The 24,890-nt window shown below is 35.9% G+C and overlaps 1 protein-coding gene and 1 pseudogene across 4 annotated transcripts in view; one reads left to right on the plus strand and one right to left on the minus strand.

Annotated features, from left to right (window-relative positions):
* KIF3A (kinesin family member 3A) overlaps positions 1 to 24,890 on the minus strand; it is a 93,206-nt gene that overhangs the window by 29,769 nt on the left and 38,547 nt on the right. For all 4 annotated transcript variants that reach the window (XR_005211388.1, XR_005211387.1, XM_037801520.1 and 1 more), the window contains exons 2-7: positions 24,362 to 24,506; positions 24,131 to 24,215; positions 20,871 to 20,976; positions 13,896 to 14,035; positions 13,288 to 13,485; positions 12,718 to 12,892 (exon numbers count right to left, since the gene is read on the minus strand). Coding sequence is in view for 2 of the 4 variants with exons in the window: in XM_037801520.1 (XP_037657448.1) it covers positions 12,718 to 12,892; positions 13,288 to 13,485; positions 13,896 to 14,035; positions 20,871 to 20,976; positions 24,131 to 24,215; positions 24,362 to 24,506 (849 nt within the window). In the remaining 2 variants the exon portion in view is untranslated. The remainder of the gene's footprint in view (positions 1 to 12,717; positions 12,893 to 13,287; positions 13,486 to 13,895; positions 14,036 to 20,870; positions 20,977 to 24,130; positions 24,216 to 24,361; positions 24,507 to 24,890) is intronic.
* LOC119508076 lies at positions 17,186 to 18,184 on the plus strand (annotated as a pseudogene).

The raw sequence follows: 24,890 nt of genomic DNA on the forward strand, positions 1-24,890 counted from the left end.
ACTATAGTTAGTAGTATTTTAGCATTCTTTCACCAACAGTAACAAATGTACTACATCAATACTATGCGTCAATAATGGAGGTGGGTAGCTAGGGGTATGGGAGGATTTGAGTTTTCCTTTTTGTCTTTATTTCTTTTCTGGAGTAATGAAAGTGTTCTAAAAATTAAAAAGAAAATTTATTGTGGTGATGGATACACAGTTGAATGATGTTTCCACAGGCAACTGATGGTGCACTTTGGATCTTTGGGTGATTGTATGGTATGTGAACTATCTCAATAAAATTAAAAAAAAAAAACACAAAAAATAAATAAGAAATGAAAAAAAAATGTTGATAGTTTGGCAGTTCCTCAGCTAGGTATAGAGCTGCCCTATGATCTGGCAATCCTGCTACTCAGTATATACCAAGAACTGAAAGCAAGGATGTGAACAGACATTTGCACACCAATGTTCATAGTGGCACTATTCACAATTGCCAAAAGATGGAAACAACCCAAGTACCCATCAATCAATTAATGGAGGAACAAACTGTGGTATATACATACGAAGGAATATTATTCAGGAATAAGAAGGAATGAAGTCCTGAAGAATGAGACAACACGGATGAATTTTGAGGATATCATGTTGAGTGAAATCAATCAGACACAAAAGGACAAATATTCCAGCAGAATGTTGAATAACAATGGTGAAAGTTGGCATCATTGTCTTGTTCCTGATCTTAGAGGGAAAGCTTTCAGTCTTTCCCCATTGAGTATGATGCCTATGTTCCCTTTATCAGGTCGAGGAAATTTCCTTCTATTCCTGTCCTTTGAAGTGTTTTCATCAAGAAAGGATGCTGAATTTTGTCAAATGTCTTTTCTGCATCAATCGAGATGATCATGTGGTTTTTCCCCTTTAATTTACTGATATGGTGTATTATGTTAATTGATCTTCTTGTGTTGAACTACCCTTGCATACATGGAGTAAAACCCACTTGGTCATGGCATGTAATTCTTTTAAAGTGCTGCTGAATTTGATTTGCAAGTATTCTGTTGAGGATTTTGCATTTATAGTCATTAAAGAGATTGGTCTGTAATTTTCTTTTCTTATAGTATCTTTGCCTGGCTTTGGTATTAGGGCGATGTTGGCTTCATAGAGTGAGTTAGGTAGTTTTCCCACCTCTTTCAATTTTTTTGAAGAGTCTGAGTAGGATTGGTACTAATTCTTTCTTGAATGCTTGGTAGAATTCACTTGTGAAGCCATCTGGTCCTGGACCTTTTTTTTGGAGTTTTTTTGATGACTGATTCAATATCTTCACTTGTGATTGGTGTGCTGAGGTCTTCTATTTGTTCTCGAGTCAATGTTGGTTTTTCATGCTTTTCTAGGAAGTTGTTGAATTCATCTGAGTTGTCTAGTTTGTTAGCATATAGTTGTTCATAGTATTCTCTCATTATCTCTTTTATTTCTGCAGGGTTAGTAGTTATGTCCCCGCTCCCATTTCTGACTTTATTTATTTGCATCCTCTCTCTTTTTGTCTTTGTCAGCATAGCTAAAGGTCCACCAATTTTACTGATCTTTTCAAAGAACCAGCTTTCAGTTTTGTTGATTCTATTGTTTTCCTGTTCTCAATTTCATTTATCTCTGCTCTAATTTTTGTGATTTCTTTCCTTCTGTTTGCTTTGGGGTTAGTTTGCTGTTCTTTCTCTAGTTCCCCCAGGTGAGCAGTTAAGTCTTCAATTTTTGCTCTTTTTTCTCTGTTAATCTAGGCATTTAGCACTGCCCTCTCAACACTGCCTTTGCTGCATCCCATAAGTTTTGATGCGTTGTGTTCTCGTTTTCATTTCCTCGAGATATTTACTGGTTTCTCTTGTAAGTTCTTCCTTGACTCACTGGTTGTTAGGAGTGCACTGTTCAGCCTCCATATATTTTTGAATTTTCCAGTCTTCCGCCTCTTATTGATTTCCAACTTCATTCCATTATGACCTGAGAAAGTGTTTTGTATAATTTAGATCTTTTTAAATTTATTGAGACCTCCTTTTTGACCCAACATGTGGTCTATCCTGGAGAATGATCCATGAGCACTTGAGAAAAATGTATATCCTGCTATTTTGGAGTGCAATGTTCTAGAATGTCTGTTAAGTCTAGTTCATTTATCTTATTATTCAAAATCTCTGTTTTCTTATTGATCTTCTGTCTAGATGTTTTATTCTTTGATTAGAGTAATGCACTGAAGTCTCCAACTATTATTGTAGAAGTGTCTACTTCTCCACTCAGTGTTGTCAGTGTTAGCCTCATGTATTTTGGGGCACTCTGGCACAGTGCATAGATATCTATGATTGCTATATCTTCCTGAAGGATTGTCCCTTTTATTACTACCTAGTGCCCTTCTTTGTCTCTTAATTGTTTTACATTTGAAGTTCTAGCTAGAGTAGTTAGGCAAGAAAAAGAAATAAAAGGAATCCAAATTGGAAAGGAAGAAGTAAAACTCTCACTGTTGCAAATAACATGATCTTATACATAGAAAATTCCGAAAAATCTGCAGTAAATCTACTAGAGCTAATAAACGAGTACAGAAAAGTGGCAGGATATAACATCAATGCACAAAAATCAATGGTGTTTCTATACACTAGTAAGGAGCAAGCTAAGGAGGAAAATCAGGGAAAAAATTCCATTTATAATAGCAACCAAAAGAATATTTAGGAATAAATTTAACCAAGGACATAAAAGACCTATATACAGAAAACTATAAAAAATTGCTAAAAGAAATCAAGGAAGACCTAAATAAATGGAAGTACATATCGTGTTCATGGATTGGAAGATGTCAGTTCTACCCAAATTGATTTATAGATTCAATGAAATACCAATTAAAATCCCAACAACTTACGTTGCAGAAATATAAAAAACAATAATCAAATTTATTTGGAAGGGCAGGGTGCATCAAACAGCTAAAAATATATTGAGAAAGAAAAATGAAGAGAGAGGTCTCACATTACCTGGCTTTAAAGTATATCACAAAGCTACAGTGGTCAAAAGAGCATGGTACTGGCATAAAGATACGTATACTGACCAATGGAATCAAATCGAGTGCTCAGAAATAGACCCTCTCATCTATGGACAATTGATCTTTGATAGGGTAGTCAAGTTGACTCAGCTGGGACAGAGCAGCCTCTTCAACAAATTGTGCTTGGAGAACTGGATATCCACATCCAGGAGAATGAAAGACCCCTATTTCACACCTTATACAAAAATTAACTCAAAGTGGATCAAAGACCTAAACATTAGAGCAAAGACCATAAAACTTTTAGAAGAAAATGTAGAGAAATGTCTTACATATCTTGTGATAGGAGGTGGTTTCCTAGACCTTACACCCAAAGCACAAGCAATGAAAGCACAAGCAATAACAGGATCTCCTTAAAAGTGAATACTTTTGCGCATCAAAGGACTTTGTCAGGAGAGTAAAATGGCAGCCTATGCAATGGGAGACAATACTTGGAAACCACATATCAGATAAGGATTTAATATCCAGAATATATAAAGAGATCCTACAACTCAACAACAAAAAGACAAACAGCCTAATTTAAAAATGGGCAAAAGACATGGACAGACACTTTGACAAAGAGGAAATACAAATGACTCAAAAACATATGAAAAGATGCTCAACTTCACTAGCTACTAGGGAAATACAAATCAAAACAATAATGACATATCATCTCACACCTACTAGAATGGCCATTACCAAAAAAAAACAAAAAACAAAAAAAACCCCAGAAAACTACAAGCATTGGAGAGGATGTAGAGTAAGAGGTATACTTATTCACTGTTGGTGGGAATGTAGAATGGTACAACTGCTCTGGAAGGCAGTTTGGAGGTTCCTTAGGAAGCTAAGTATAGAATTTCCTTATGATACAGCAATCCCATTACTAGGCATATACTCAGAGGAAATGAAGGCTAGGACATGAATGGACATTTGTACAACAATGTTTATAGCAGCATTATTCACAGCTGCCAAGAGACAGAAACAGCCCAAATGTCCATCTATGGACAAGTGGATAAACAAACTGTGGTATATACATATGATGGAATAGTATGCAGCTGTAAGAGAGAACAGTCATGACGCATGCAACAATGGATGAACCTTGAGAACATTATGTTGAGCAAAATTAGCCAGAAACAAAAGGACAAATACTGTAAGTTCTCACTAATATGAACTAACTATAATGAGCAACTCTGAAAGTTAAAGTTAAGAACACAGATTATCAGGAGGTGGAAAAAGGGTAGAGATTGTGCATTTGATACTGGAGGAGTACAGAATGTTCAACAGGATTGACTGTAAAGATCCAAAAATGGATAGCACAATACTATGTGATGGCAGCACAATATTGTGAATATAACGAACAAAGCTGACTGTAAGTATGGTTCAAAGAGGAAGGCTAGGGGCATGTATGACACAAGATGGAAAGATAGAGGATAAAAACTGGTACTGTATAACTTAGCAAAAACTAGAGTTGACAATGATGGAAATTAAATGTAGAAATATATGAAACTTCTTACATGAGGGAGAACAAGTGAATATCAACATTGCGAGGTGTTGAAAATGGGATGGTATATGGGAAAAACTATGATCAATGCAAACTAGGGGTCTATAGTTAACAGTAACATTGTAATATTGTTCCATTGTTACAAAGGTAATATACCAAAGATAAATGTCAACAGAGGAGGATATAAGGTAGGGGAACAGGATTCTCATTGTTTTTGTTATTGTTTCTCATTTTCTTATTTTAATTTTTTTTTTTTCTTCCTCTACTTTTTTTTCTGGAAGAAATGGAAATGTTTTCATATAGATTGTGGTGGTGAAAGCATAACTATGTGATTATACTGGGAGCTATTGACTGTTCACTTAGGATGGATTTTATGGCGTACAAATAAAACTCTTTAAAAAATAAAAAGAAGGATACAACTGTTGGACAAGATACGGAGAGAGAGACAGACTTTTTCACTATTGGTAGGGAAGTAGAATGGCACAGCTCCTCTGGAGGGCAGTGTGGTGGTTCCACAGGAGGCAAAGTATAGGGTTGCCATATGATCCTGCAACCCAGTTATTTGGTATATACTTGGAAGAACTGAAAGTTGGGACATGGATAGGCATTTGCACACTGGTGTGCATGGCAGCAGTACTCACGATTTGCAATAATTTGTGGCCTAAAGGTACATTGACAGGGGAAAGGAAAGGTGAACTGTGGTGTATACATACAATGGAATACTGAATGGCTACAAGAAGGAATGAAGTTGTGAGGTAGGCAATTAGGTGAATGAAACTTGAGGACATCATATTGAGCGAAATAAAGCAGAAATGAAAGAACAAATATTGTAAGGCCTCACTAATATAAACTAACTATAATGAGCAAATGCTGAGAATTAATTCAAGAGCATAAGTTATCAGGAGATAGAACATGAACACAGAGTGGGTAATTGACGATGCATGAGCACAGAATGTTCAATAAGGCTTACTGTAAAGATTTGCAGATTGTAAGGTCTCACAGCAGTCACACCTATTCCTGAGTTTTAACTGTTATCTAAGAGATGATTATTTGGTACAAAATCTATATTCTCTGCAACACACTTTCTAATTAAACCTATACAGTCAGTTTATTTAAACAGCATAATTACATAGAACCTAGAATAGGGATTGAGATCTTGTTATTCTGTACAGGTTAACGTAATACCCCGATACACCCCAGAGTATTTTCGGTAGAAAATAAAAAAGTATTTGCAAAGTTCCCTTGAGGGACTGGGGGAAAATGTGGAAATATTAAGCTTCCTCACCTGGGGGACTTCCTGATATTCTCACAAGCATTGGGGGCTACCAATTTAATAGGACAAGCCCTCAATCTTGGGGATTGCCCTTATGAAACTTATTCCTGCAAAAGAGAAGCTAAGCCTTCTTCTAATTATGCCTAAGAATCACTCCCAGAGAACCTCTTTTGTTGTTCAGATATGCCTTCTTTCTCTCAGCCAACTCTGCAAACAAACTCACCACCATACCCCCTACATGGGACATGACTCCCAGGGGTGTTTAAATCTCCCTGACAATGGGGACATGACTCCCAAGGATGAGCCTGGCCCTGGCATCATGGGATTGAGAATGCCTTCTTGACCAAAAGGGGGAAAAAAATGAAACAAAATAAAGTTTCAGTGGCTAAGAGATTTCAAATAGAGTTGACAGGTCATTCTGGAGGTTGTTCTTATGCATTATACAGATATTCCTTTTTAGCTGCTAGTGTATTAGAATAGCTAGAAGGAAATACCTGAATCTGTTGAACTGTAATCCAATAGACTTGATTCTTGATAACTGTATAACTATATACCTGCATAACTATATAACTTTTAGATATACAGCTATAACTAAATGAGGTATGTCAATAGAGGAGGATATTGCCTCCTGTGGAACCACCACACTGCCCTCCAGAGGAGCTGTGCCATTCTACTTCCCTACCAATAGTAAAAAGGTCTGTCTCTCTCTCCATATCTTGTCCAACAGTTGTATCCTTCTTTTTATTTTTTAAAGAGTTTTATTTGTACGCCATAAAATCCATCCTAAGTGAACAATCAATAGCTCCCAGTATAATCACATAGTTATGCTTTCACCACCACAATCTATATGAAAACATTTCCATTTCTTCCAGAAAAAAAAGAAGAGGAAGAAAAAAAAAAAAATTAAAATAAGAAAATGAAAAACAACAACAAAAACAATGAGAATCCCATACCCCTCCCTTATATCCTCTTCTACAGACATTAAAAACCTTGTGACTGAGGTGGGGCAAGATGGCGGCATAGAGAGGAGTGGAAGCTAAGTAGTCCCCCTGGAACAACTACAAAAAACCAGAAACCACTAGTAAATAATCCAGAATAACTGTGGGGGGACAAACAAGACCATCCACTCATCATACACCAACCTGAATTGGGAGGAATGCCCGAGAACACAGCATAAAATCTGTAAGTAAAACCTGCGGAGCCAAGTCGTGAGACCCCCTCCCCCACAGCCTGAGCTGCGAAGCCTCATGGTGCCAGAGAGAAGCTCTCTCCCAGCAAGCGAATATAGCTCAGCTGAGCTCCAACTGGGGTTTTAAGTAGCGAGTGTGAACTGCTCACTACAGGTATGCATCCCCAAAAAACAGACAGAGGCTTTGGGTGACGACTGACCTTGGAGAGCCGAGGGTCGCCTTGGACTGGGTCTGAAGGGGACTATCTGTTTCTTTTTTGGCTCAGTGGAGAAAGCCCCAGTCATATTCAGTTTCCAGGGCTGTGACTTGGGGAAGGGTGGAAACAGCACAAGCAGAGAGTGAGACCATTGAAATGCTAATGGCCTCCACATGGGGGCTCTGTCTTCTCTAGGAGGAAAGGGGTGGGGCCCTTTCCATTCAGAACCAGACCCCAGAGCCTGGGGGAACACGGCCATACCTCCTCACACCAGTCAAGAATTATAGGCTAACAGGCATCACCTGCTGGGCAGAAAAGCACAGTGACCTGAGGCATCACAGGGTGGAGCAATTTTCTAAGACATACCCGCAGGGAAACTAGATACTGAATATTTCTTCCCTCTGGGACCTGAGCCTGTTCTGGTCTGGGAAAACCTGATTTGGATAACCAAGGAAACCATGCCTAGACAACAGAAAATTACAACCTACACTAAGAAAAACAAAGTTATGGCCCAGTCAAAGGAACAAACGTACACTTCAACTAAGATACAGGAATTTAAACTAATGCTAAATCAAATCAAAAAGTTTAGAGAAGTTATTGCAAAAGAGATAGAGGCTATAAAGGAAACACTGGGCATATATATGGCAGAAATCAAAAGTTCAAAAAAACAACTAGTAGAATCTATGGAAATGAAAGGCACAACACAAGAGATGAAAGACACAATGGAAACACGCAACAGCAGATCTCAAGAGGCAGAAGAAAACACTCAGGAACTGGAGAACAAAACACCTGAAAGCCTACACGCAAAGGAGCAGATGGAGAAAAGAATGAAAAAATATGAGCAACGTCTCCGGGAACTCAAGGATGAAACAAACTACAATAATGTACGTATCATTGGTGTCCCAGAAAGAGGAGAGAAGGGAAAGGGGGCAGAAGCAATAATAGAGGAAACAATTAATGAAAATTTCCCATCTCTTATGAAAGACGTAAAATTACAGATCCAAGAAGCACAGCGTACTCCAAACAGAAGAGATATGAATAGGCCTACGCCAAGACACTTAATAATCAGATTATCAAATGTCAAAGACAAAGAGAATCCTGAAAGCAGCAAGAGAAAAGCGATCTGTTACATACAAAGGAAGCTTAGTAAGACTGTGTGCGGATCTCTCAGCAGAAACCATGGAGGCAAGAAGGAAGTGGTGTGATATATTTAAGATACTGAAAGAGAAAAACCGCCAACCAAGAATCCTATATCCAGCAAAGCTGTCCTTCAAATATGAGGGAGAGCTCAAAATATTTTCTGACAAACAGACAATGAGAGACTTTGTGAACAAGACACCTGCCCTATAGGAAATACTAAAGGGAGCACTACAGGGTGATAGAAGACAGGAGTGTGTGGTTTGGAACACAATTTTGGGAGATGGTAGCACAACAATGTAAGTACACTGAACAAAGATAACTATGAATATGGATGAGAGAGGAAGGTGGGGAGCATGTGAGACACCACAAGAAAGGAGGAAAGATAAAGACTGGGACTGTGTAACTTGGTGAAATCTAGAGTATTCAACAATTGTGATAAAATGTACAAATATGTTGTTTTACGAGGGAGAACAAGCCAATGTCAACCTTGCAAGGTGTTAAAAATGGGGAGGCATTGGGGGAGGGATGCAATCAGCATAAACTAGAGACTGTAACTAACAGAATCATTGTATCATGCTTCCTTTAATGTAACAAAGGTGATATACCAAGGTAAATGCAGATAAGAGGGGGGGATAGGGGAGGCATGTTAGACACTTGACATAGGTGGTATTGTCTGATTCTTTATTCTACTTTGATTTAAGGTTATTTTTCCTTTTGCTGCTTCCTAGCTGTCATTTTTTTTCCTCTTTCTTTTGCCTCTCTACCTTCTTTGACTCTCCCTCCTGCCTTGTGGAAGAAATGTAGATGCCCTTATATAGATAGTGGTGAAAGTGCTGAACACATAAATGTATGACCATGCAGAGAACCATCGATTATTTACTTGGGATGGAATGTATGGTGAGTGAACAAAACCATATTTAAAAAAAAATGGGTTGATGACAAAACCTCGAGGGCAATATACTGAGTGAAATAAGCCAGACACATAAGGACAATTATGGCAGGGTCTCACTGATAGGAATTAATTATAATATGTAAACTCATAGACATGAAATATAAGGTACCAAGATATAGGATGAGGTTTAAGAATGGGGAGTGGTTGCTTAGTATGAGCAGAATGTTCAACTAGGATGAACTTAAATGTTTGGAAATGAACAGGGGTGTTGGTAGCAAGATGTGAGAATAACTAACAGCGCCGAATGGTGTGTGAATGAGGTGGAAAGGGGAAGCTCAGAGTCATATATGTTACCAGAAGGAAAGTTGGAGGTCAAAAGATGAGAATGTATAAAACTGAATCCTATGGTGGGCAATGTCCATGATCAACTGTACAAATACTAGAAATCACTTCCATGAACCAGAACAAATGTATGACAATAAAATTAGAAGTTAATAATAGAGGGGCATATAGGGAAGAACTATATACCTATTACAAACTATATAGTACAGTTAGTAGTATTTCAACATTTTTTCATAAACAGTAACAAATGTACTATAGCAATACTAGGAGTCAACAATTGAGGGGGGTTGGTTAGGGACAGGGGAGGATTAGAGTTTCCTTTTCTTTTTTCATCTTTCACTTTATTTCTTGTCTGGAGTAATGAAAAGTTTCTAAAAATTGAACAAAAATTAAGTGTGATAGATGCACAGCTGTATGAGGGTACCCAGGGGCAACTGATTGTACACTTTGGATCTTTGGATAATTGTATGGTATCTGAACGATCTCAATAAAAATGAAAAAAAAAAAAAAAAACAAAAAAAACTTGTGACTGACATTCCCTTTACCCCATGTATGGGCAGATGAATAAAATACAGACAAAAAATAGATATAAATAATAGTGGGGGATAAAGGGTATGGGATGTTTTGGGTGTTCTTTTTTATTTTTCTTTCTTTACTTTGGAGTAATGAAAATGTTCTAAATTCTAAATTCATGAAAATGATCATGGTGATGAATGCACAACTATATGATGATACTGTGAGCCACTGATTGTGTACTTTGGATGGATTATATGATGTGGTGTGTGAATATATCTCAATAAAACTGCACTGAAAAAAAGGGACAATATTGTATGATCTCACTAATATAAACTAATTATAATATGTAAACTCATAGACGTAGAACCTAGAATATAGGTTACCAAGAGATAGAATGAAGCTAGAGAATGGGGAGCAGTTGCTTAAGATGTACAGAATTTTTAACTAGGTTGAATTTAAATGTGTGGAAATGGACAGAGGTGATGAGAGCACATTATTGTGAGTATAATTAACAGTGCTGAATTGTATGTGAATGTGGTTGACAGGTGAAGTTTAGAGTCATATACATCACCAGAAGGAACGTATACATGGACTGTATAATACAGCAAATCCTTGTGGTGGACAATGACTGTGACTAACAGTACAAATATAGAAAATTTCTTCCATGAACTAGAACAAATGTACAAAACTATCACAAGTAGTTAATAATAGATGTCTATATGGGGGAAAAAATGCAGCTATTGCAAATTATAGACTATACTAAATAGCAATATCTTAATGTTTTTTCATCAACAGTAACACATGTATGACACCAGTACTAGGGGTCAAAGATAGGGTGAGGGGGTTAAGGGGTATGGGATGTTTTGGATTTTCTCTTTTTTTTTTGAGTAATGAAAATGTTCTCAAATTCAAATTGATTGTGGTGATAAATGCACAACTATGTGATGATACTGTGAGCCACTGACTGTATACTTTGGATGGACTGTATGGTATGTGAATATATCTCAATAAAATTGCATTAAAAAATATATTGTTCTTTTAATGCTTTTACCTACTTTTACATTGTTTATTTGGATCAACTCTATTAACTGGATTATAAAACTCTATTAACTGGATTATAAAAACAAATGTCTCCCAGGGAGGAATCTAGACCCAGCATCACGGGATGGAGAACATCTTCTTGACCAAAAGGGGGATGTGAAAGGAAATGAAATAAGCTTCAGTGGCAGAGAGATTCCAAAAGGAGCTGAGAAGTCACTCTGGTGGGCACTCTTATGCACAATATAGACAACCCTTTTTAGGTTTTAATGAATTGGAATAGCTAGCAGTAAATACCTGAAACTATCAAACTACAACCCAGAACCTTTGAATCTTGAAGACGATTGTATAAAAATGTCGCTTATGAGGGGTGACAGTGTGACTGGGAAAACCATATGGAACACACTCCCCTTTGTCCAGTGTATGGATGGATGAGTAGAAAAACGGGGGCACAGAAAAAAAAAAAAGGCACCCAGTGTTCTTTTTTACTTTAATTATTCTTTTTCACTTTAATTTTTATTCTTATTACTTTTGTGTGTGTGGTAATGAAAATGTTCAAAAATTAATTTTGTTGATGAACACACAACTATATAATGGTACTGTGAACAACTGAATGTATGCTTTGAATGACTGCATGGTATGTGACTGTATCTCAATCAAATTGAATTTAAAAAAAAAAGTCATAAGAGCACAAACAAAATGAATCGTGTTTAAAGTCAAGTCAGCAAAAAAAAAAGGTATGAACTCAACATTAACATTTCTAAGACATTTAAAATCCTCAAAACTTATTAACTCTAAATACCACCTAGTGGTCACATTTAAAACACAAAATTTCATTATCTAAGAGGCAGCTCAATTATTGCCTTTCCTCATAACTCTTATTCAAAACTTATTGAATCAGCATCTTCTCCAAACATTTCTGATGTTGGCATCTCTAGATTTACCTCTCATTACCCAGCTTTCCACAGACAGGAAAGGCAGTTTCAAAGCCTTCTGTTTACCTGGCATGCAAAAGAGCCCTATCCCTACAGAAAGGATCTGTTTCCAGCATGAAGGTGCCAGGAGTCACTGGGCACTTAATAATGAGTAAGGTCTGTTCTTCAAACTTTCTAATTTTATTTTGTTAGGAAAGAATTCCAAAACAGAAAGTTATGTTTCAATTTAAGTCTGAAAATGTATTTCAACGCCATGTAATAATTTTTCACTTATAGTAAACTTGGTTTACCCATGACTCTCTGATATCTTTCTTTACTTCAAAGAATAGTGAGTTAGTATCTACTACAAAGCCAGAACTCTGTTCATTGTCTCCTAAAGAAATAGATAGAACTTGCTCTTGTAAAGAAATAAAGAAAAATTCATTATTTAACAAGTGGTCATATGAAATCTACAAAATATCATGGGGATGAAAACTTAAAGAAATTTTTTAAAAATTGCACACACAAACATTATATAATTTTACTTGAGCTTAATACAGAAATGCTCTAGGTACATAAATACCAAGTTACCTTCTAGAAATATTCCTTTAAATATCAATGTTAAAAGCTCAGAATTTTTAACAGGTGATTTTGTTACAACACTTAGCCAATAATAAGGTTAATATTTTGAGAAAAGGTTACCTTCTTCAAGCTTTTTTTTCAATTCTTCTATTTCTTTCTGAAACTGACGAAGCAAAGCATCCTTTGGATCTTCATTAATTCTAGCTTTATTTTTAATATTTTTAGCACGGTTGGCATACCGTAATGTACTGATAGTTTCATCATAATTGTAATCTGCTGGCCCAATATTTGCACACTATTGAATTAGGAATACAAAACAAAACACTTTATACTTGACACAATTAAAATTAATACTACCATTACAAATACATCAAAAAAAGAATTTTTTTTTTGAGATGAGATGGTTTGCAGGAGATGAGACCTGGGACAAATATATACAAATATATCAAAAAAAGAATTTTTAAAGCACATGTGCACTCTGGCCATCTTTTAAAAGAGAATGTGAACCATCTAGGTTTCCAAATTAGACACTTTATGGAACTAGTACATCAGTGTGCTAGAGGAAGAATAACTACAAATAAAAAAAACTAAAATAATCTAGTTTAAAAAAATGCTATGCATATTAATTATTGGCAAAAATTGGAATTTTAAATTTGCCTCATGTTCACTATACCACTGATCAAGTCTTACCATCATGGTTTTTGAATTTCCTCCTAAGGAATCCTGAAGAAGACGAGTCAATTTAGAGTTACGATAAGGCACATGGGTGCTTTTTCCATCAACCAAGGCAGAAATTACGTTACCAAGGGTGGAAAGTGAAAGATTGATTTTTGTAGCTTCCTTTAGGCGCTGACCAGTAGCTCCAGTTTTTGCTTGTCTTTCTGAACCCTGGCAATAAACAGACAAAGAAATGAAGCAAAATATAAAAATACAGAATATTCTTTTGAAGGTTAAAAAAAAGGTAATTTAAAAATAAAAAATATGTGGTATTTGGAATTTGCTTCAAAATAATACAGGAGGCAAGAAATGGGTGAGGGTAGAAATGAAACAAGATGGGCCATGAGCTGTTAAGTGTTGAAGCTGGGTGATGGGTACATGGGGGGGTCATTATACTATTCTATCAAGTTTTGTATGTGCTTGAAATTTTCCAGAATAAATAGTAAGTTAAACCCACACACAAATAAACATCTCAAAAATTATGTGTAAGTTACACCTTTTGACTTTACTTTGTATTCATTTGTAAAATAAAAAGAAGTAACAAGAAAGGGTTACTTCTTAAGTAGTATCCTGTTACTTACAGCAAGATCTACAAGATGGAGCTTCCCCATCCTGACATGCATGTTACCATCCACACCTTTTTCACTGCATTCTATAGTAATTGTAAAGATGGCATGGGAACGGGAACTGTGTTCATTCATATTAGTTGCACCAACTGAACCTTTAATAAAGGAAGGAAACACCTTTAAAAGTGTAATAACAGACAGCACCTTTAAAAATAATTAAATATCCAGAATAGTTAATACATAATTTCACCCTGTAGCCAAAAATCTGAGTATGGCTAAACCACAAAAGCAGAACTATATTTAGTCATTATTAGAATTTTCTCTGACAATTTAGGTAGATAACAAAAGAATTTGTAACATTTCTCATTTTAAAGAGGAAATTTTAGCACAAAATACTTAATTTCAATCCCAGGGTATTTCTAGATTAAAAAAAATAACTAATTTACACAAAAAGCACATATGAAATAATTTGAAGAATTACTGCTAATTCAGCTATCTCAAAAGAGAATTATGTTCTGAGAAACTAAACCACAGAAATACTTGTATATTTACATGAGAAAATACAAGGATACTCAGTGCAGCATTGTTTGCAACAGTGAAAGACCAGAAACAAAAAACAGGAGAATGGTTATTTAATTTCAGGGGAGTCATACCATGGATTACTAAGCAGTCACGTAAAAGAATCAGGTAGATCTGTATCAAATGACATGGAAAGATGTCCATAACATGTGAACTTAAAAAAAGCAAGTTTCAGAGGAATATATAGTATGATTCCATTTTGGTAACACAGAAACAAAAAATATACTAAGATCTGTGTGTACATAAATGCATCTTTTACATGACTATATTTATGCAACCAAAGAAAAAGGTCTGTTCTGTTTTTCACAAGAGGCTTCTATTGTTTTTTTTTCCTTAAATTCTAAAGTATTTTAAAAGCAGCATGTTAATTTTACCCAACATCAAAATTATCTTTCTTCTATCTTATTTTATATACATTCATGTAGAGCATTTCCATGCAAACTTGGATTTTAAAATGTAAACATTAAAAGAGTGTCCTTTATTAGCATTTGGCCATATTAGATGTCAGATAACTAAAATGTAAATTACACTGATAAAGATAAGTAAAGCCCGATGAAAGAAGGTAAATGAAAAATCAGTGAAAGAGAACTCAAGGAACTGTGACTCCATAACATATATTTTAGTTTTCTTTTAAATCACTCTGTGAACTTAAGATTTTTTTTCCAAAAATATAAAGAACTGTTGAAGTTAGACACCATTCCAAATCATCTGATCATTCATAATACATGTACATATTTCCATAGAGGTTAGGCCTTATTTTACCTTGTGTTTTTTTTCTGTTATTAACGTTACCTTCTATGTACATTTCCCTGTAAAAACAACTCAGAAATTTTATTATAATTAATTTTACTATTCCATTACTCTGAGACATTTGGATTGTTTCCTATTTTAGGCCCTCATAAGTAATACTGATGTGAGCATCTTTGAACAGATGCTTTTCTCTCTATTTAGGCTTATTTCCATGCGATACATTTTCCAAAGTGGAATTACCAAGTCAAAAGATAGGAATAGTCTTATAGCTAGGTGATTATCAAATCAAAATGTAGCATGTTTTTCAATTTGGGGTGGAAGAAAAGACTGAAATAAGCATATTACATATTTTAATGCCTATTGTTAAATAATGTTATAATGCCTTATAAGTAAAGCAGGCTATTTACAATTCTGGTTTTTCTGGCTATGAAAACAAAGCAATGCAACAGAGGTGCCATTAAAAGTGACCTACATTACAGGCTGGGGTGAAATCCCGACACATCCCAGAGTAATATGCGCAGAGAGTAAAAGTGTATTTGCGGGGGCCCCCAGGAACTGGGGAGAAATACAGAAATGTTGGACTTCCCCACCTGGGTTATTATCTTCTTGCAAACATTGAGTACTGCCAACTTGGTGGCCAACCCCTTGATCTGGGGGCTTTCCCTAGTGAAGCTCATTGCTGCAAAGGAGAGGCTAAGCCCACTTATAATTGTGCCTGAGTCTCCCCCAGAGAGCCTCTTTGTTGCTCAGATGTGGCCCCCTCTCTCTCTAAGCCCACTTGGCAGGTGAACTTACTACCCTCTCCCCTACATGGGACACGAATCCCAGGGGTGTGAGTCCCCCTGGCAATGTGAGAAATTACTCCTGGGGATGAGCCTGGACCCAGCATTGTGGGATTAAGAAAATCTTCTTGACCAAAAGGGGGAAGAGAGATGAAACAAAATAAGGTTCCAGTGGCTGAGAGATTTCAAACGGAGTTGAGGGGTCACTCTGGAGGGTATTCTTATGCGCTACATAGATATCACTTTTTGTTTTTGGTGTGTTGGAATGGTTAGAGGGAAATACCTGAAGCTGTCAAACTGCAACCCAGTGACCTTCATTCTTGTAGGTGATTGCATAAATACGTGGATTGCATAGTGTGACTGTGTGACTGTGAAAACCTTGTGGCTCACACTCCCTTTAACCAGTGTATGGACAGATGAGTGGAAAAATGGGGACAAAAATTAGATGAAGAATAGGGTGGGATGGTGGGGATGGAAAGTTTTGGGTGTTCTGTTTTGCTTTCATTTTTATTTTGGGGTAAGGAAAAGGTTAAAAAATTCATTCTGGTGATGAACGCACAACTATGTGATGGTGCTGTGAATAACTGACTGAACACTGTGGACGACTGTAGGGTGTGTGATTATATCTCAAAAAGACTATATTAAAAAAAGTAAATGAACAATGGGGGGAGGAGGGAAATGGGATGTTTTGGATGTTCTTTTTTAATTTAATTTTTATTTTATTTTTTGGAGTAATGAAAATGTTCAAAGATTGATTGTGGTGATGAATGCACAACTGTATGATGATACTGTGAACAAGTGACTGTACACTTTGGAAGATTCTATGTTATATGAATATATCTCAATAAAATTGCATTAAAAAAAAAAGTGACCTACACTGAACTTTACAATCCCTGGGAGAGAAAAGCTTGTAGCCATCAAGTAACTACCAGCTCTTACCTACTGACACATCTAATAATGGAAATAAAAACAAAAAAAAGCAAAACAGAAAACCAATTTCAACATAAAAACTGTTTCCCTCTAAAATAATACTGGTGTGGTTTTTTTGCCAAAATACTTATTTTGAAATAAAGAACACAGAAATTTTTTAGTTTTTCAAGGAAGCATGGAAAGACTACAGATCCTAGAGACACCTTGTCCGTATGTGCATGGAGTGTGCCTGTGCCAACCGCGGCCACCGCAGGTTTTTGAAATATGAATCTTTCACTCTTTCTGACTGCCTTTTGCTTGGGAATAGCCTTCAGATGCTCCAACATTTGAGTCAAGTTTAGAAGCACATTGGACCCAGTGGAAGTCAAAGCACCAGAGACTATATGATGAGAATGAAGAGGATTGGAGGAGAGCAGTGTGGGAGAAGAATATGAAAATGATTGAACGGCACAATGTGGAATACAGCCTGAGGCAACACAGCTTCAAGTTGGGAATGAATGCCTTTGGTGGCATGACCAATGAAGAATTCAGGTAGGTGATGAATGGCTTTCAAAACTAGGAACCCAAGAAGGGGGAAATGTTCTTTGAATTTCCCTCTGAGGTCCCCACATCTGTGGATTGGAGGGATAAAGACTATGTGACTCCCGTGAAGAATCAGGGTCACTGTGGTCCTTGTTGGGCTTTCAGTACAACCGGTTCCCTGGAAGGACAGATGTTCCAGAAAACTGGCATACTTGTTTCACTCAGTGAGCAGAACCTGGTGGACTGCTCACAGGCTGAGGGCAATAGCAGCTGCAATGGCGGCCTAATGGACAATGCTTTTCAGTATGTCCAGGACAACAAAGGCCTCAATTCAGAGGAATCTTATCCATATGTTGGAAAGGACATGACCTGTAGCTACAAGCCTGAGTATTCTGCTGCCAACGACACTGGCTTTGTAGAGTCTCTCCACTGGAGAAGGCACTTATGGTGGCATTGGCAACTGTAGGTCCCATCTCAATTGCTATTGATGCAAGCCATGACTCCTTCCAGTTCTATGAATCAGGCATTTATTATGAGCCACACTGCAGTAGCAGAGACCCGGATCACGGGGTCCTGGTGGTTGGCTATGGCTTTGAAGGAACAGATTCAGATAACAATAAATACTGGCTCATCAAGAACAACTGGGGTGAAAGTTGGGGCATGGACGGCTATGTAAAGACGGCCAGAGACCAGAACAACCACTGTGGAGTTGCCACAAAAGCCAGCTATCCCACCGTGTGACCTAATGCATGGTGATAATGAAGGACTTGAGGACGGCATATTGGAGGAATTTCATTTTAAAACTGACCAGCGTTCATGTGGGATTAAACTCTTGAATCACTGAAGATCCAAGTTGGTGATTTAAATTCTCTGACATTTTTACAATGGTAAAATGTTACCACTATTCAATTACTGCTGTAAAGAGCTTTGTAATATAACTTATTGCTTAGCATTGCTTAATGCTAAGACTTGAATTTTCATTTTTTTAAAAGGATGTACAGTTTTACCTTTTTAAATAAAACTTAATTTCATGACTTAAAAAAAAGCATGGAAAAATGTATCCTACAAATATGCCTATAATATATATAAATTCATGTATACACAAGAAATTTATTGCAGTAATGTTAATATTAGAAGTTACTTATTCTGAACGTTTTCAATGTTTTCAAGATTGAAAACAATCCAAAAGTCCCTCAATAGAAGACTGGGTAAATAAATTATGATACAGTCATCTAATAAAATGCTAGAAAGTCATTACAAAGTGACTCATATGTGCTAATATGTGTTAAGGTGGAATGATCTCCATGATAATATTACGTGAATAAAGCACGGTATGCCACTACGTGACTAAAATAGAAACAGGATGAGTGCTGTCTTTCCAAACATGCTCATACACGTGCTTTGCACACACATACTATATCAGAAAGGGCATGAGAAACCCAGTGGGCATGGGAAGGAGGTGACTGGGAGACAAGGGTAGGAGAGAAACTTGTTTTTTAATGTATACTTTTGTGCCTTTTGAATTTTATTATGTACATGGATTACCTATTCAAGAAGACTTTTTTTTTTTAAAGAAAAGGATTATGGTTTAAAGGCTGAAAAACATTGCTCGGCAGAAACATTAACCAATTTGCCATGATGCCCACAATGTAAATGTACTCTACTTGTTTAAATTCACATTTTAGTTGCTAGGCAAGCTATGCATTTGTCCATGAGCTGACTGACTTATATTTCTTAAGTATACAATTAACTATTTCCATACCAGATTACCTAAACAAATTGGGTACTAATCTCATATTTTTATCGGTTTTTCATCTATTTATACTAGCAGCTTTTATTGTCAGAATCCCCCCTCTTGGTATTTTCCTCTTGATAGTTATTATATTTCAATATGATAAAGTTTGTATTTTTATATTTGAACTCTTCTAACAGGAGATTTATCTTAAATGTTTAATTCTTAGACTTGATCTACTTATTAAAAGTATTTTCATCTTTGCTATCTTAGGTCTCCAAATCCCTTTACTTTCATTTCATTTTTCTCATTAGAATTTTTTCTAGTTTTCCTTGAACAAATATCACATACCAAGTTAAATTATTTCTCAGGTAGTTAATGTAATGAGAGGTGTTGATCAATAGTGTGAATGGAATCTTTCTTTTAAAAACTTTTTTTTAATTTTGTTTCAGGTTCCTTGGGTTTACTAGCTCTATACAAAAGTCATTAAACTTTTAAAAATGTCTTCATTTCCAATATTCTTATCTTTAACCTCTTTAATCTTTAACTGCTGTTAGCCACATCACTAGTACTAAGCCCAAGGCATCTGTGTCTTAAATACTGCTGAAGTTTTGTATTCTTTAAGAAAAACTTGAAACAATTACTGAAAAGAATGTCATTTTATTTAATTCTGTTTTGCCTTACTTGTCAACAAAAATGAGGCAGAAAGGTACTTGGTAATGCATATTAATGGCCTAAGTTCAAATCCCATTCTGCCACTTAGAAATGACATAACTCGGACAAGTTACTTAAACCAAGCCTCTGTTTCTCCATCCATAAAATAGGAATTTAATGCTGTCATAGTCTATTGTGAAGATTAAAAGAGATCATTCTTATAAAGTCCTTAGTGCAAGTGCATGCCACATAGCAAAGTGCTTAATAAATACTACTTATTATTATAGCTAAAAAGGGACAAGCTATATGAGTGTTTCTGAGGGTTATCACTGTTAGTTAAGTGTGATGGTTTGAAGCTGTTATGTACCCCAGAAAAGGTCATGTTCTTTTAGTTCATTCCTGTGGGTGAAGACCTGTTGTAGGTGGGACCTTATGGTTAGGTTATTTCAATTGAGAGGTGATCCAACTCCATTTAAGGTGGGTCTTAATTCTTTTACTGGAGTCCTTTACAAGAGGATAAAAGACAGAAAAAGCCAAGTGTGTTTACAGAGAAAAGCCCTAGGGGAGCTAAAAGAGGACCCACAGAGGAAGCCACTGGAACCAGAAGCTGAAAACAATGAAGCCCGGGAGCGAAGGACCAGCAGGTACCAGCCATGTGCCTTCCCATGATGCCAGCAGCCTGTCTTCAGAGTCCAGGTATCATCCTGTTGATGCATTAACTGGGAAATTTTCACAGCCTAAGAACTATAATAAATCCCATTTAATAAATCCCCATTGTAAAAGCCAAACAATTTCTGGTATATTGCATTTCGGCAGTTTTAGCAAACTGAAACATAAGAAATGAAATTTTGTCAGAACAAAAAATAATCTGTGATGCCTTTAATTGACATATGCTCTCTACACAGTAAAGAACCAAAGGCGGATAATTTTCAAGACATCTAAAAACCCAGACTCTAAGTGGTGAATTGTCATACCAGCTTTGCTTCTAAACCAGCCTACTCAACACATAAATGTTTGACCATAACTACACATTATACTTACGATTTTTGTGCCCTAGTGTCATAATTCTATCCATATCATCAGCATTATTTACCACATAAGCTGATAAATCTTTGATATAAACTCCCACATCAGGTCTTTCTTTAACCTAAAAAAAGATAATAAAATAGATCATAAGACTTTACACTTATATCAATAATTCTTCCACAGTTATTTATTGAGCATCTACAGTGTGTTGGACACTCTGCTGGACAGTGGGAATACAGTGATGAATGAGATAGACAAAGTCTGTTCTCTTGTGGAGTTGACAATCTGTAGGGAGATAATACAAGCAAATAATTACACTCAAGAATTATTTTATTTTAATTATAATAATGCCATTAAGAAGAATTACAAGACAGTATGAAAACATATAGAGAGAAACCTAAGCTAGTCAAGGGAACAGGGCATGTTTCCTGAGATGATGCTTAAGCTAAGCCTTGAGGAACAAATGAAATGCAGTCAGACTGAGCCAGAGAAGGAGAGACGAGTATAGGCAATGATCCTGAGGTGGAAACAAACTAGGCGCTTAAAACATGAAAAAACAAAATAGAGTGGCTGGAGAGAGCAGGAAACAGGGAAATTGGTGGGCTATTTGGTGATAGAGGTAGATAGAAGCAAGATTATACATAACCTTTGGTCTTTTTCTTAATAGCAATTCAAAGCCACTAGACAATTTCAAGCAGTTGAGTAAATGAAATACTGAGATCTATAGCATCCGTGTTAAAAAAAAATGTCCTTTCCATGAGTTATCTTATTAGAACTTTCACCATATTTGAAGGATGAATTTAGGATGTATTTTTCTAAATACAGATAATACAGTATATACACCTTCTCTTCATTACCAAGAGAATAAAGTAAAACTGAGGTAGAGGCCTGATGACTGCCAAAGGTGACAGCCATTCCATAAGCAGAAAGAATTCATAAAGAAGACAAACAAAAGTTTGAAAAAGGAGCCCAGAAGCAAAAATGACAAAGAGCAAATACTCTAAATTCCAGGTGTTGACTAATGATAAGTTTCTTCTCATTTGGACAACTATATGTAGTGTGTTCCAAGGTGAACAAACTGCTATGAAGAAAGACAACATCCAAACATACCTGCCTAGTTAATCCACCAACCACTTACTTGTTTTTCAGTTCATCAGTTGTGGTGGGTGGAACCCACAGAAAATAACTCATATAGGAGGCCACTTAGGAATATACAAATCTTAACATGTCTCTCTACATATATCTCTCTGCCAACGAGTACTTCTTCAGTTGGAAACTCCAGGGAGCTACAATACGAACAGTCACATAGCAACCACCACTGATGGACAGGTTGCATCAAAAAGTGAATAAAAGGACTGAATTTATTAAATAATCTACTCTTATTTCCAGTTCAATTCAAAAGCCTTTGAAAGGAACATCTAAAACATGTAAGACACAGTCCAGGAGCTATTTGGAAGGTTAATATAAAAAAAAAGAATAAGGCACTGTGTCTGCAATCAAGGAGTTTACAACCTGCTGAGAGAGATGTCGATTCACATACAAAACACAAACATAAAAATATAAATACAACAACAAAAAATACACTTTGGAAACACCAAGAATAGACAAGCTAATGAGAACAGAAGGCATGGAAACACAAAAGATGCATTAAAACTAGGTCTAGAAAACTCTGACAACTCAAAAATAAAAAGAAAACCCAATGAAAAATTACAAAGGATCTGAGCAGACATCTCTCCAAATAAGATACACAAATGGCTAATAGGTACATGAAAAGATGCTCCAATCATTACCATCAGGAAAATGCAAATAAAAAAAAACACAGTGAGAGACCACTTCAAACCTAATACACTGGAGAGGATGTGGAAAAAATGGAACACTCCTACATGGCTGGTGGGAATGTAACACAATATAGCCACTTCGGAGAACAGACTGGCAGTTCCTCAAAAAGTTAAACATAGAGTTATCATATGATCCAGCAATTCCACTCTTGGATATATACCCAAGAGAACTGAAAACATGTCCAGCAAAAATTAGTACATGAATGTTCATAGCACCATTGTTCATAATACCCAGAAAGGACAAACAACCCAAATTCTATCAGCTAAGGAATGGATAAACAAATGTAGCATATATGCACATGCTGGAATATTATTCAGCAATAAAAATGAATGAAGTACTGATACATGGATGAAATTTGAAAATTTTACACTAAATGAAAGAAGTCAGACACAAAAGGCCACATACTGTATAATTCCACTCATATGAAATGCCCAGAGTAGGCAAATTCATAGAGACAGATAGATTAGTTGTTTCTAGGGGCTGAAGGGAGGGAAGGATTGGGAGTGACTGCTAATGAATAGAGTTCCATTAAGCATTAGACAACCCTGAAGGGTTAAACAAATTATAGTACACATGTACAATGGAAAACCACTCAGCAATAAAAAGAAATCACTGATATATGCAACAACTTGGATGAATCTCCAGGGAATTATGCTGAGTGAAAAAAGCAAATCCAAAAAGGTTATATATTGTATGATTCTATTTGTAAAACATTTTTGAAATAACAAAATTTTAGAAATGGAAAACAGATTAGGGGTTGCCAGGGGCTAGGGACAGGGGGTGCTGATGGTCAGGAAAGAGGTGGATGTTGTTATAAAAGGACAATATGAAGGATTCTGTGGTGATGGAATTTTCAGCACCTTTAACTGTGGCATTGGATACAGGAACCTATACACGTGATAAAAAAGTATAGAATACAAATGAGCCTAAGTAAAACTGAGGATATCTGAATAAGATCTGCAGATTGTATCAGTGTCAATATCCTGGCTGAGATACTGTATTATAGTTTTGTAAAATGTTAACATTGAGGAAAACCATGTAAAGGGTACATGGAACCTCTCTCTTGGTTCTTACAACTGCATGTGAATCTATCATTATCTCAATAATGATTTCAATTTTCAAAAAAGGTGCAGATCAATGTATATAGTATGTTATCTTTGGTGCAAAAAGTTTGTATTTGCTTGTATTTACATAAAGGAACACTGTAGAATACTGAAAGTGGTTATCTTAGGTTGGGGAGAAATGGGGAAGATAGGGTGAGAACAAGATTTTTTAATGCATAATTTTTTATAACATTTTGATTTCTGAACCATGTGATAATATTACCTATTCAAAAAAATAATTAAAATATTAAAAGTAACTTTTGTACAAAAAGGAGTTTAATTTAGAAAATATTCTATTGCTTTGGAAAGTACTCAAATTTCATTTTTCCTTACCTCTAACCTCTGTGTCTGATCCTTGCCCAAAAGGTCACGAACTTCTTCATTATAGATTTCCAAATAAGACACTCGAACCAAAAATCTATAAATAAAACATCATTTACAACACATAAAAAACAGTGAAATATTTACAAAGGACAGTTTTTAAATGTGTTTAGAAAATATATACCTATATGCCCTTCCTGGGCTTAGACTTAATAGGAGAAAAAAAATAGAATTCTTTTTTACCTTGTGTCACCTTCTGCTTTTGCAATATGACCAAATATATGAGCAAATGAATTTGGAATGATTCCTCTAAGTTCAGGAACAGCTCGAACACCTTCCATGGTAAAAGTTTTGCCTGTTCCCGTTTGTCCATATGCAAAAATAGTCCCTGAAAACATGATGAAGAGAATCAGTCACTTTTTAGAATCTAATGCTACAGATCAATGGCTCTAAAAACTAATTCTTTTGATTCTTTGTTGCAATTTCTGCCCTGGATTTATAATCTATTCTAGTGCAAATTTCACCTTTATTATCAAGTAGAGTCTATACTCTGTGCCACATGAGTAAAGCACTATAAAAGTACCAGGGTCAATGGAATATTCCTAATTAATGAATAAAAAGTATTTCAAATCCTAAAAACAAAATCTTATGCTATAGAAAATTATAGAAATTTTTATAATAGGTATTATTTAATATGGAAATAAATTGGACAAGGTAGTATAAACAGAAAAAAAAAATTACAGCCTCTAGAGTCAGAAAGACCTTTGTCTAA

The sequence above is a fragment of the Choloepus didactylus genome, chromosome 13, assembly GCF_015220235.1.
Source record: "Choloepus didactylus isolate mChoDid1 chromosome 13, mChoDid1.pri, whole genome shotgun sequence".
Classification (NCBI taxonomy): Eukaryota; Metazoa; Chordata; class Mammalia; order Pilosa; family Megalonychidae; genus Choloepus; species Choloepus didactylus.